This window comes from Gastrolobium bilobum, unplaced genomic scaffold, assembly GCF_033153095.1.
Source record: "Gastrolobium bilobum isolate Gb01-03AN ecotype WA unplaced genomic scaffold, APGP_CSIRO_Gbil_v1 utg881, whole genome shotgun sequence".
Taxonomy (NCBI): Eukaryota; Viridiplantae; Streptophyta; class Magnoliopsida; order Fabales; family Fabaceae; genus Gastrolobium; species Gastrolobium bilobum.
Window position 1 is genome coordinate 179,776 of NW_026898866.1, and position 14,287 is coordinate 194,062.

Below are 14,287 nucleotides of genomic sequence, written 5' to 3' on the forward strand. Positions count from 1 at the left end.
CTGGTAATAATATTGATAGTAACACTAATTGATAATAATGATATCGTATCTCTAAAAATAATACTAAAAGAACCAAACATCATTGGCACAAGTGTTAAGGAATTTGTGTTAATAGTTTTGTATTGAACCTGAAAATGAAAAAAATAGTGTTAGAAGAATCGCTACTACCACATTAATTCAAAGGATGAAGTTGAGGGAAAAAAAAAAAATACTAAAAAGAGGGCAGGGCGGCTAAGGCAGTCCTTCGTTGAAGCTTCCCTAGTAATAAAAAAAGGATCTTTTATAAATTCTATAATAAGGGTATGACCCCAAATCATCTAACATTGCCGGTTACTCTTCAGTTCGATTGTCTGAGTCTCCAAGGTAGTCTGACACAAAACTTGTACTAGGTTTGTTCCCACTTAGGGTCTATAATTTTCACTCTTTTAACTGATTCTTCTTTGTTCCTTTGTGATTATGGATCTAATGATTATTAACCAAAATTAAGCACTAGGGGTAGCCATTTAGATTTCTGAATCTTGCTTGTTACTGTTATTAATATTTGGGATATTGTTCCCACTTTGTTCATATGTTCTTGTTCCTGTTCTTGTTATGTCTTTGGTTCCGTTGAGGGGTCATAGTTTCAGAATTTGATTGACATTCCTAGTCAAAATATTCTTGGCTTCTCCGAAACAAATTTTTGGTCCAATCTGGTTTTAGCCTTCAATATGCTTTCTACAAATTCCCTTACGCAGAATTTTCCTGGTCCTGTCTCGGTATTTTCAAATCAGAACCCAGTAATGAATGGGTTTGAGTTGGATGATTCATCTTCCCCTTCATCTGGCACAAGCTCAATCAGAGAATCCACGGAACCGAATAAATATTCCAACCCCTTCCTCAGATACATAAGTGACATCCTCATGGATGAGGAAGATGATTTGGAGCGCAAACCCTGCATGTTGCAGGAATGTTTAAGACTCCAGGCTGCTGAAAAATCATTCTATGATGCTCTTGGTCAAACCTATCCTTCATCACTTCATGATGATAGCGTAAGTAGCACAGACCCAGATGGAGATTATGGTCGCACTGCAAGTTTTGAGAGCAATGGAAGCTGCACCACTGATAATTCATATGATTCTGACAGTGTCAACCTTGTGGGTGAGTTTGACTCTTCTTTCCTTCAACTACAAACCCCTCTAATTGATTCCCCTGAAAACACATATTATGTAGCTCCTGATCCATTTAGGGAGTCACAAGCTACTGGCCATTTAGGTTCGGGTTCGGGTTCGGGTTCAGGTTCAGGTTCAGCACCTAGAGAAAAGAGAATCCATGAGATGGATGATACTTGTCATGAACAAGAGAGAAGAGGCAGCAAGGTTTCAGCTGTCTTTTCTGACGATTCAGAGCCACCAGAGATATTGGATGAGGTACTGCGTTATCAGAGTGGAAGAAGTCATCGTGCTGCTACTGAACCATCACAGAATGTTGACTCAGGAGGAGGAGGAGGAGGAGGTGCATCCAATGGAAAGGCAACACGTTTGCGTTCAAAGAAAGTGTCCAACACCAACATGGAAGAAACAACCGTAGATTTATGGACCCTGCTAACTCAATGTGCACAGGCTGTGGCAAACTATGACCAAAGGAATGCAAATGACCTACTCAAGCACATTAGGCAACACTCTTCACCTTTTGGGGACGGACTCCAGCGTTTAGCTCATTATTTTGCCAATGGCCTTGAGACAAGGTTGGCTGCTGGAACACCATCATATATGCCACTAGATGTCGCAACTGCTGCAGATATGTTGAAAGCTTACAAACTATTTGTTACTGCGTCTCCTTTGCAAAGGATGACAAATTATTTGACAACCAATACAATTATTAGACTGGTGAAAAATGAGACCAGTGTTCATATTATTGACTTTGGCATTTGCTATGGTTTCCAGTGGCCATGCCTTATCAAGAAACTGTCAGAAAGACATGGTGGTCCTCCAAAGCTTCATATAACAGGAATTGATCTTCCTCAGCCAGGATTTAGGCCTGAAGAAAGGGTTGAGGAGACAGGGAAGCGTTTGGGAAACTACTGCAAAAAGTTCAAGGTTCCATTTGAATACAATTGCCTTGCACAGAAATGGGAAACTATCAAACTTGAGGATCTGAAGATAGACAGGAATGAGATAACTGTTGTGGGCTGTTTTTACCGACTGAAGAACCTGCCTGATGAAACTGTGGCAACAAGCTGTTCAAGAGATGCTGTGTTGAAGTTGATCAGGAAGATAAATCCAAACATGTTCATACATGGGATTGTAAATGGTACTTATAGTGCACCATTTTTCCTCACTCGGTTCAGGGAGGCACTTTACCACTTCTCATCGCTGTTTGATATGTTTGAGGCTAATGTGCCTCGTGAAGATACGCAAAGGGTGATGCTTGAGAAAGGCTTGTTTGGAAGGGATGCCATCAATGTCATAGCGTGTGAAGGGGCAGAGAGGGTTGAAAGGCCAGAGACCTACAAGCAGTGGCAGATTAGGAACCGGAGAGCTGGGTTCAAGCAACTGCGGTTCGATCCAGAGTTTGTGAATGATATCAAATCGGTGGTGAAGATGGAATATCATAAAGATTTTATTGTCGATGAGGATGGCAAGTGGGTTTTGCAGGGGTGGAAAGGGCGTATTCTAAATGCTTTTTCTGTTTGGGTTCCAGCTTAAGCAACATCCAAAAGATATCTTGTAATCTATACTCTTAGGCCAGTTGAAACAATGTAATAAACGACCTTTCTATTTTTCTTTCTCCATTTGAGTTTACATTTTAGATATTGATGTTCATTTCACTTCCTAGCTAGTAAAACATTATACATTCCCTTTTTATATCAAGCACAAATCTACTACTCATCACAGAAAAAGGCAAAAATACAATAAGAAAAAGGGCACCAGAATGGAAATCCAAAGTGAGATATCATAGGAATACATCAAATGAAAAAAACAGCTGCTACATCTGGGTAAAAGTAGAAGACAGACTCCCTTATAAACTATAGATTAGATAAGGATATATTCATTGAAAGTGCCATCTTTAGCACTGTCTTTTGCGTGAAAGAAGTCAAGTCAGCACTATAAGCTGTATTGCATCTGTTACTTACATATTGTAAATAGTCAGAGCTTTCCAAGCTAACATATCAATGGCTTGAACCATTTCAAAATGCCTTCAATAAAATTTGTTAAAGTTTCGAGGTGCTAAGTAGAATAAGACAATAAGTTTAGTAACGACGAGAGAGTTTAATCTGGCCAATGGCTAATCCATCCTTGGTAACTTTAATTGTAGCATGACTTCCATATATGTTCACAGGGTTTATACTTTATAAGGGTCTCAACTATCATTCGGGTAGCCAACTCATACCATACGGAAGTAATACTCCCATTGGCTATTTAACAGTTTGAAAACGGCTTCACTACAGCTCTTTATTTTAAATTTTCTTCCAACTTCATGACCAATCTTTTACGATTTTCATTAACACAAAAATCTCTGCCGCCGCAAACATTGCACATTTCTCTATCACATAATAAGATTTTTCGAAGAGAATTGTGAACTACTAGTATGTCACAGATTTATAATATACTTAAAAGAAGATGTGAAAAATATAAGGGAAGGTTGAATGCTCGGTTTTGATTTTCACTTTTGGTGTTTAGTGGAAGGTTGGCAGTTTACATATGCATATAGGAGAGGCAGATGAACCTTTCTTTAAACCCAAAAAAAAAAAAAAAAAAAAAAAAGAAGCCAGAAAAAAGAAGCCCAAATTGTAGGGTTTACGAAAACATTATATTTCACTTTTAACCACATTACATTTTTAAGTTTTAATATCATAATTTGGAAAAATGTTTATCATTTTAAATGACACAAGTTGTGTCATTTCACTCTCACAAAGAGGTGGGACTCACACCTTTATTTTTTTTTGTCCACTCTCTCTCCTCCATCATTTATCTCTTTCTCTCACTTAAAATGACACAACTTTACATCCTTTAAAATGACACACTTTTTCCTCATAATATATTAACAGCTCAAAGCAAATTGCTAAAAGGCTAGCAGTTTCATCAAATAGAATATTCACCATCATCAACATCAGCTTTATCTCAAACTGTTTCATAAAATACAATATAATGATACATAAAAAACACTCCCGAGGGCTTTTGGAGCTTTGATCTCTAAAAGTATTCAACCTAAATCAGACTAAATCCTGAATCTTAACAACAAATTGTGAAGGTCTTCATAACAAAGAAAAAAAGCCTAGTAGAACCATGAAAATAGATATAATAGCCCAAGGCCTGAAACAGAACCAAACCTAGCTTAATTTGCGTTTTCAATCAAATAATCAATGAACTCATCTATTTTGTTTGACACTAGATGGTCTAAGGACGTTCCAGTCTAGCTTCTCTCCAGTTGGTTTTTTGAAAGAGCCCAAACTATTATTTGACGATGATTGTTTATCACCTTGCTCATTCTTGGGTGATTTGTTAGGATATTGTGCTTCACAACTTACTTCAGATTGCTTCCTTTTAACATTGCCGTTATCCTCATAACTCTTTTTGTCCATGTTAGCACATGCCGAGCTATTTTATCAGAAACAATGCAAACGGAATCAATTAAAATTCAGCGAGTAATAATCTGGGGAAATTTTTCAACAGTTGTCCGTTAAGAAAATATGCAGCCATTAAGTATATTAGAAACTAAAACCAATGATAGAGAACCTTCTGACCCTTGTTGCGGGAAAAAAAAACAAAATCAAATATCAACATGGAAGTTTAGGCAAAGAATCTCACCTGGAAGAGACATTTCCATTTTGATTTCTAGAAATAGCAGTTTCAGCTGCTGGCTGACGAAGTATTGCTTCTTCCTCATTTAATTTCTACATATGCAAGGTTTTGGCATTAGAACACAATCAAAAGAAAGAACAAAAGATTTAGAGTGACTAGGGGAATAAGGAAAGCTTGCAAATTCTTGATCTTCAAACTCACATCAACAGAAGGATTAAAACTTTGAAATGACATTCGACCTTTAAGTGCTCCAGGATGGGGATCACCTTCCATTATGACCACACTACGCATACGTAGAAAGCCGAGCAAATTAAAATCAATAAATAAAATAGAATATAAATCAGCAGATGAAGAAAGCAATTGCAGATAAGAGGCAATTATATACCATTGTCGAAAGGAAATTTTTGGTACACACATTGTTTTACTTAACCTTGCTATCTTATAATGCAAGATACAGAAAGATTTGTCAAATTTTAAGGCCTATATGTGAAGTAACACTACATGCCCATATTCCACCAGTGATTACAGCACACCATCTCACAATTTAAAAGCAAGAAAAATTGTTTTATAAAGCCTTATTCATTAATTGAAGTCGGCCAGTCTGAGTTAGCAGCAATCGAGAGAAATTCAATCCATAACATGATCATAAATAAAATACAGTAAAATATTTCAAAGTGTGAACTTTGAAATGTTGGAAATCGACAATCACACAAAATCGATTAAACAGAAAAGAGAAAAGAGATTGACATAATGATTTATCCTGGTTCACCTAATATAGACTACTTCCAGCTTGTCTGTACTATATTCACCTCACCGCCACTCGTTACAAGTCACTGGTTTAAAGGAAAATATAAATAGGATTAGAAAACCCTAACAGCAGGTATTCATGGGCCCAAGCCCAAACTGCTAAGAAAATTACAATAAGAGCCATCATCAGCAAGCGAAGTATATACGAGCCATACCGAACATGAAGTTCTAGCTTATAAGTAATATTGGATACCCATACATTACAAATGATTGCTACGAGGATCTCAACTTTCAGCAATATTAATTGTTTCACCAAGAAACCTAATTTATTAATAAAAAACCACTCAGAAAATGGCAATTTGAAGAAATATTCTCTTCACAACACTGTGAATTTCAATTCTAATATGTATAACAAAACAAGCCCAAACCAGAGCCGGAATTTAGAACCCGTGTGCAGTAAAAACTAAAAACACTGAGAATTATTTGAAATTGGTAAAGAAAAATACCATTTTCGAGTGGTTGTGCCAAAATTGACATCAGGTTTGACCTCTTCTTCTTTCTTGGTTTTCTCCTCTCTTAGAGTTGCCCTTTGCATGAACTATCCAATATCGAAACAGAAATAATAGCGAGAAAAATCCTCAGAAACAAGCTCAAAGTCAAATCTCAGAAGCAATAAAATTCAACGATAACGAGAAAGAGGAGTGGTTGGGTTTCCTCCAATTACCTTCAAGTTCTTCAACGTGTTGGAAAGCTCTCGCTTTGCCATTATAACTTCCAACTTCTTTCTAATTTGTCACTTCCTCGAAACACTATCACCTGCAACCTTAACCTAGCTCCTCCGATTTGTTAAGGTGTTTTTGTTTTTGTTTTTTGCTTCTCTCAACTCAATAGTAAATCTCGCGAAATGACTAACATGTCCTTGAAAAAGAAAAAGAAAATATTGGGTCATGGATACATCGGTGAAAAAGAGCAGGCCCAATTTAAGCAGTTTTATCCAGCAAAAACCTTGGCCCACATCAACCCAATAGTAATTTCTACCAAAAAAATATAAAATACCAGTGTTACACCCACTCACAAAGTCATAAATCACAATCACAGGTCCTACAGTCCTAACCTATGATGATTGTGGGCTGGAATTCATACATGATGAAGGGATCGTATATGGGTTAATGAATTCTAGTGTTATATGAGAATAATTTTTTTTTCTATATATAATAAATTTGTGGGTCTTATCAAAAAAAAATTCTTTATTTTTTTTAATGGGATTCACATATTTGTTGTTTCTTATGTATGTAAGAGAAAATATTTTTCTCGTTTAACATAAGAAATCTTAAACCTATCATATATATGAAAAAATATTTTCTTATGTCATAGGAGAATTATTTTCTCTTTAATTTTTCGATTTTTGTGCAGCAATTTTTTTTAAAATAAATGTAGTTCACACACAAGATGTATTTATAGCATGAGAAAATTTTCTCTTACTGCATGAAAAAATTGAAACCCTAATATATGTGTGTTTCTATTATGTTGTAGAAGAAAGCACTCATGCTTCTCAGTTCTCACCCTTCGATTCACATGTCACACTTTTTGTTTTTTTTAGTATGAGTGTTTTTTTTTAGTATGAGTCCCACCACATCTTGAGTCTATAACATGGATATTTTATCTCCAACAACATAAAAAAATAGAAACCCTACACATATATATATCAGAAAAATATTTCTGCAGTTAATGTAGATAAATTATCTACATTTATGCCCAAAATGATGTCATTTTGGGATTTAAATATTAAAAAATTATAATTATAAATACTATAATAACCCTGAAATAAATTAAAATTATAAAAACACCATGATTTCTGTCCCAGAACGATGTCGTATTGGACTTACTGCAGATAACTTATCTGCAGTAACTGCAGAAAAAGCGAACCCTATAATTATATATATATATATATATATATATATAGTAAAATTATTTCTGCAGCCACTTTACGTACAACAACGACATGTGTATGGTTACGATTCTCCACATTTAATGCTTTTATCCTTTGTATGATTATGATTCTCCACATTTTTTATTTCGAGTATATATATGACAAGTATTTAATTGCTGCATGTACAGCAGCTGCAGAAATGTAAACCCCTATATATATATATATATATATATATATATATATATATATATATATATATATGTTGGAAATGCACTTCTCCTTCTACAAGAGAAGTGATTCATTTCCCGTAGAATATAAATGATGGTAGGGGCCACTTAGAAAAAAATAAAAATAAATAGAAATAAATTATTTATTTTTTGTCGGTACGTGGTGGAAGATTTATTTTCTCGAGAAATACATCTCTTCTATGTAGCACCAATATCGACAAGAGACATGATTATTAGATAAGACATGTTTTGATATTAAGTAATATTTTTAATTTATGTAATGTATATTATATTTAATATTTAATAATTTAATAAAAAAATGAAGCTAAATTTATAATAGCCATCAATTTTGCAAAGAAACATAAGATATCCCAAATATTTATATTAAACTCAATAAAATGGTAATCCTATTCTAAGAAATCTAATAGTTGGAACTAAAAACGCAACACAACGCATCATGTGAACCTTTTTTTGAGTCTCTACAATGCGTGTTGGAGTGTCAAAATATCTTTACGACACGTAAAGATTTTTGAAGTGTCAATACTTCATAGCGTCAAGCTACTCTTACATCCATTTCATTAGGAATTGATGACCTTTTAACAGTACCCTTTCTTACGATTACGAGGTTCATTCGAATATGAAATTCAATCTTGGAAATATAGCATCCCGCTTTTTTTTGCATCTCCCTATACATGTACACCATAATGGGTATGTTTTTTCCTCTCCTTTGTTCCTATTTCTTTCTGAACTTCTTTAATTACTTACTGAATTTTCCTTCTTTTATTTACAATTTCTGAAGTTCTTATTATGAGATGACGGAAAGTATGCAGACCAGGAGGAAGACATTGTAAGTGTGAAAAACATCAACTTGCAAAAGAGACATATGGGGAAGCTACAGCCTCACACCAAGGGTTTTTTTGGAAATCGCCATGTTAGTATTCTCTTACCACATCATTTGCAGCTTCGAGACTTCACTTAGTAGCTACTCAATCCGCAGAATATCTCAATCCATGATTGCAACTACATGATCATATGCTGTTTTCTAGAAGGTTGATTGAAGTCTTGGTTGATTTATTTTGCCTTGTTTCAGCGTCATCTTCGCAATATTTAATTGTAACGTGCCACTCGCAGTTGGTTAATTTTTTTTTTTTTGATCATATGGCTTTTTAATATCATTCCTTTAAAATCCTTTGTGAAAAGAGAATTATGGATCTAATGATCATATGGCTTTCTAATATCATTCCTGTTATTTAATTGTCACGTGCCACGGATAAATTTTTTTTATCAAACAAATATAATAACCGGGAGAAATAGTAAGAAAGTCAGTTTGATGAAAAAGTTTAAAAAAAGATGTTTGGTTGACCGAAATATTACTAGAGAAATTTATTTAAATTTGTAAAATCTATGTTCGGGAGAAACTCCGCACCTGTTTTTTTCATTTCCCCAGTTATCTCAAAATATCACATTTCAAGTAACAGTGAATTTCATCCAAAAATCAACACAAAAGTCATTTCTCCATTCATCCTATTTGCCTAGTATTGTTTTTAAAAACCTGAACCAAACGTGATATTTTTTAATATCCACTTACATTTTCTCATTTATCCCAAAATAAAACTTCTTAGCAAACACTACCTTAATCTTTTGTACGTACTACGATGCCCCATATGATTTGGACAAGCCTTACAAGTTACAGCTCATGGTGCCCTTGATAGAATTACAACTGTCAATTATTGGACGGAAGAATCGAGTTTTTCAATCCACGTTATCAAAATGTACTGCCTTTGACTCTTGCTTGAGTTAATGCTTGGACGGGCTTTAAAAAATATTTTTTTATAAAAATTAAAATTATTTAAATTTTAAAAAAGATATTTATTTCTTGAAAAAAAAATATTTAATTTTTGATTTTTGTATTTTTTTGAAGTTAAATTTTTAGCTTTTAAAAAATGTAGGTTTTAAACTTTTTATGATTTTTGCTTTGTTTAAGAGTAGGTATCAAAACAGATTTTTTTTTATAAGTGTTTTTATTTCTTAAACAAAGTAAGTTTTCGAGAAGAAATTTTTTTTATCTAAACAAACCCTTAAATCTTTATACGTTTTCATAAGGAGACAAAAAATAGGGAATAAAAACTCATTTATATGAAATTTGTTTTTTTTTAAGAAAAAATACACTTCTCACTTTAAATTTATTTGAATGTTCACTTTTAAAAAAAGCATAAGTTAAAAGTCAATTTTTTTAAAAAAAAATTAAATATTTTTATAAAAATATAAATAATTTTAACTTTTGTAAAAAACAATTCTAAAATAAGAAAAAGATAAAAGTTACTTTTTTAGAAGCCCAAACAAATCAGCTCTAAGTATTTATCATTTTAAATGATATAACTTTATATTATTTTTAATAAAACTACATCGTTGTGATATGTTTTGAATTTTTTTTTTACATTTTTTCTTTTTTATAAAATTGGAGAAAAAAGAAAATGAAGAAAAAAGAATGTAAAATATATCATTTAAAATCACAATGACAGGAATATTTCAAATTCTAATAACAGTTACATTAGTCAAAGTCCGACGCCAAGAGGCCAAGACAAAACCAGACACGAAAAGTTCAGAATGTTGACGTATACAAGTCAAGCTATTACTGATGTTTCAATTGCAGCCTTTCTAGAATACTTGACACTTTCCCGCTTCTCATCGTCTTCCCACAGTTCTGGAAATGCCTCTTTCATATTATGGATGTTCTCTAAGGCATGATCCACTCCTGTAGTTCGAAGGGACGTACCCACCTGCATCCATGTTACATTATGATTTCACATTTAATTAAAATCAAATCTTAAGGTAAGTGAATTTCAAATGATACCTTCTTTAAGCTAACTAACACAAGTCTTAATTTTAAGAATAAGAACATGTTCATGCATATATTTGTCCAGGTTTAACAAATGTATACTTGAAGTTACATTTAGGGGTGCTAAACGACTCAATGACCTTTGACTCGACTCGTAAAGGCATGAACTTACATGTCTAAAATTAATTGTTGGACCCAGACTTGGACTTGTATAAAAGCTCGTTTAATAAAAAAGTTTAGGTTCCAATTCAAAAGCTCGGCCTTAGAGCCTCTCAGACTTGCCTAATATATCATTTATTTTTTTATTTTTTTATTTTTTTTACTACTTGTGATAGTCTTCTCTCTCTTTTCAATTCATTTCATCCTATTTTATTAATTAAACAAACTTTTTAAATAATTTTATTTTATATTATGTTATTTGGATATACATTAAATTTATAAATATTTATGGAATTACTAGTTCTGTTGATTGTATATTTTGTTTGGATAAATTTTTGTTGTCTTATTGTTTTTAAACAGACTAACAGGCTAAACAAGGCTTTTATTTTTTTGTAAATGAGCCAGGTCACAGGCTGATATTATATTCGTAACAGGTAACAGGCTAAGGCCAGTCTGACACATTTGAACACAGGCTCGGCCCGTTAAGACCAAAGGTCAGCTCTGTTAACACCCCTAGTTCCATTCAACTTAACCAAGTGAAAGACTCAAACGTAAAAAAATTCAATACTAATTTAATATTATATACATATAAAATTAAAAAAAAAAAGTTTTCCTTTTATGCTCATTCATGATGAGCATCATTATAAAAAAAAAAAAAAAACTAAGTTGAGTTCTTATGACTAGTATTTTGTTCATTCATCAACTAGGAGTCTAGGACCAGTTACCAAGACTGTGTGGAGGCCCAATGATTTCCCCGTCCTTAAATTGCGGACACTGTCATCAAAGAACAACTGGAAAAAGCAAAAATAAATAAATAAATAATTTGATTTCTCACAAAAATGCACATAATCAGAAAAAGTGATAATTGGTATTCATTATTACAAAAGACACAATATCATCATGACAAAGGTTAAATTAAAATTTGCAATAAATGAGAAAATATGGCCAAACTATTATTTATGGAAGGATTAACGATCTTACTGTTCTTTGAGGGTCAATATCTGCCATATTGAAAACCTTTTCAAACGCATCTTGAAAGGGTTTGCAAACAACCGGGGTCCTTGGAAGCAGGATATCAGAATCAGGCCTGTTTATGTACTCACAAAAATCAAAAATTACTGTGGAACTTGTTCTACATTCATTGCCATCCATATTGTAGGGAGTGTCGAAGTTATTAGAGGAATTCAGAGTCTCAAAACTTATAATTCTTTCAAAGCAATCCTCCAGTCCAAGCCTGTGTAGCACTCTTTTTGAATGGGCCTCGTCTGAGTTTGTATAAACCTGAAAAGAAAGTATACATATATCATGCTGAATAGAGAATTTATATCTACTTAGGCCATTAAATAAGAACAAAGAAACTCACAATTTTTCGCACTGGCAGGCTTAGCAAAATTCCCCTGAGAACAGGGTCAGGTTTTAGTATATTATATGGCAATCTCCCATGAACAAAACTGCTCAACAGAAAACAGTTTTAGATGCTTATTTTACATGGTTTCTGAATTGATTAAAAGAAATGACCAATTAAAAAAATAAAAAATGGACATATCACAAATATGTAAAGACAATTTACCCATGAAAGTCATCATAGTCAAAGTCATAGCCAATTGCCTGGGGAGAGAAAAAGAGACAAAATGACTGATTCGTTCACCATCGCATCTAAATAATAATAAATAAATAAATAATGTCTTTAATGTATACTTAGAGAGGTTAAGATATACCTTGAGACCAGCCATTGTTGTTCCGTAAGTCTCATATAATGAAAGACACAATTCAGGAACTTTAGCCTCCTGTATTCCAAGCTTTTGAATCATGTACTCTGTGCAATGCATCCATTTAATAAAATAAAATAAAAATGAATTGAGTAAAATCCAGACACATCCAAGTAATCACATATTATTATTGCTCCAATTTGGTGAAGTCATTCATTACCTTGAATGTTTTTTATCACGTGCTTTGACAATCCAGAGCTCAAAGGATAAAGGGTATCATCAAGATCTAAAAATATCGAAATCCAGTTAACGAAACATAGAAGAGTGAGAAAGTCATCATGAATCTAGAAGGCTTACCGAATAACAGACAATCGTATTTCGCCTTTGAAATTTCCTGGAACTGATCCCCGTTTTCCATTTTAGACTCTAGTAGGCTTAATTACACGCAGAAGGAAAAAGAAGTGAGAAGACAAAAATAACCCCCAAGGCCAAGATAGACACATTGAACCACATATTTTGTGACGACTAGAGCAAGGTAACATGAAAATTTTACATGTTAGTCAAATGATTGAGAACATGAAAATGTACATATGGAGAGTGCAGACTAGCTAGAAGGGGGAATGAGCATGAAAAGCAGTCTTAAAAAAAAGCTAAATTTGAGTTCAAATTCAAGAGACCATATATTAATATCCAAATCGAAATTAAGATGGTAGAGCAAGGTAACATCGTCAACACATAAACAACTAGGGAGGAGGACAAAGCTAAGAAATTGCAAACAAAAAGGTTTTATCTTATTTTATTTTTTTCAAGCCCAGATTGTTTGTCACGTCACACACCATTACATAGGCGATAGACCCAATCACTAACCAAAACAGCAATGGTGACAAAGGAAAGAAATGAAGGAACCCAATCCATTCCATTCCATAACATTCCAGTATGTTAACGTTAAACTGAAAAGTGAAGCAAATCCAGAAACAATAATGGACAAGCAAGAAAAGAGAAAAACTTACTGAAAGCAAAAGCAAGAAAGAAAATTGCAGATCGTAGAAATGGAGAGAGGTAGTAAGATCAGAGAAGATTCGGGAGAATGGCGTCGAGTGAAAGCAATTGTGATTGTGATTGTGCTGAGTGTTGACGGTGTTGATGTTGAACTAGAAAAGAAAAAAGAGAATCAGAAGCTGATGCCATGTCTTTTTTACTTGTACCATGTTGTCCACTCCTATCTTGACACGTTCCTGCTCCATTAATTTTTTTCCACTTGTCGTCATTACCTTCACTTTCTTTTTACGTGGCTACCTCCATTTACAGTAACCCACGTGAAGCTGCTAACTGTGCAAAACTGCAACAACCATATAATAATAGTATATGGTATATCAATCTCAAAAAAAAGTATATGCTATATATATCTAATTTTTTTTTTTCATTTTTAATGATATAATTTATGTTATTTTATTTTTATAAAAAAATAGGATTTTTATTTTTATTTTGTTTGTCTATTTATTTTTTTTAATTTATTTTTTTCTCTCACTTAAAATAATATAATTTTATATTTTTTAAAATGATACACATTTTTAAAAAAAAGCAACACGGGGTATTGTTTCTGAATTTTTCTTTTTTATTATAATAATCCGATGCTGTATTTAAAACTGCAGCAAAGTTGTCGGAGGCATTTGCAAAGTTAATGCCAAATTTAGAATTGTCGGTGCGTTTCTTTTATGAAGAAAAACAATCTCCTGTTTGTAGTTTGATTCATTTTCCTTACGTAATCCGGTATATTTATTTTAGGAAAAATATTTATCGTTTTAAATAACATAATTTATATTATTTTATTTTTATAAAGAGATAAGAATTATATTTTTATTTTTTTATTCACTCTCTCTCTCTGACATGATCTA

The 14,287-nt window shown here is 33.0% G+C and overlaps 3 protein-coding genes across 4 annotated transcripts; 1 reads left to right on the forward strand and 2 right to left on the reverse strand.

The window, feature by feature from the left end:
* On the reverse strand, window positions 1-6,391 carry LOC133284824 (uncharacterized). 2 transcript variants are annotated; one of them, XM_061481933.1, is made up of 5 exons: window positions 6,253-6,391; window positions 6,035-6,126; window positions 4,983-5,064; window positions 4,788-4,873; window positions 1-128 (listed from the first exon to the last, which is right to left on the reverse strand). In XM_061481933.1, exons 1-5 carry the CDS (start codon window positions 6,292-6,294, stop codon window positions 95-97), a joined length of 336 nt encoding a protein of 111 aa, XP_061337917.1. In that variant the 5' UTR covers window positions 6,295-6,391; the 3' UTR covers window positions 1-94. The 2 variants fall into 2 exon arrangements, with proteins under 2 accessions (XP_061337917.1, XP_061337916.1); XM_061481932.1 differs by lacking the exon at window positions 1-128 and adding an exon at window positions 4,070-4,577.
* On the forward strand, window positions 336-2,743 carry LOC133284823 (scarecrow-like protein 9). The gene is made up of 2 exons (XM_061481930.1): window positions 336-363; window positions 735-2,743. The coding sequence occupies exon 2, from the start codon at window positions 780-782 to the stop codon at window positions 2,682-2,684; it is 1,905 nt and encodes a 634-aa protein (XP_061337914.1). The 5' UTR covers window positions 336-363; window positions 735-779; the 3' UTR covers window positions 2,685-2,743.
* Window positions 6,392-10,309: 3,918 nt separating the features above from the next.
* LOC133284855 (uncharacterized protein C24B11.05-like) lies at window positions 10,310-13,362 on the reverse strand. Its single transcript, XM_061481964.1, has 9 exons — window positions 13,260-13,362; window positions 12,750-12,826; window positions 12,613-12,678; window positions 12,402-12,499; window positions 12,254-12,291; window positions 12,047-12,134; window positions 11,665-11,964; window positions 11,409-11,474; window positions 10,310-10,465 (listed from the first exon to the last, which is right to left on the reverse strand). The coding sequence occupies exons 1-9, from the start codon at window positions 13,310-13,312 to the stop codon at window positions 10,310-10,312; spliced, it is 942 nt and encodes a 313-aa protein (XP_061337948.1). The 5' UTR covers window positions 13,313-13,362.
* Window positions 13,363-14,287: the final 925 nt, after the last annotated feature.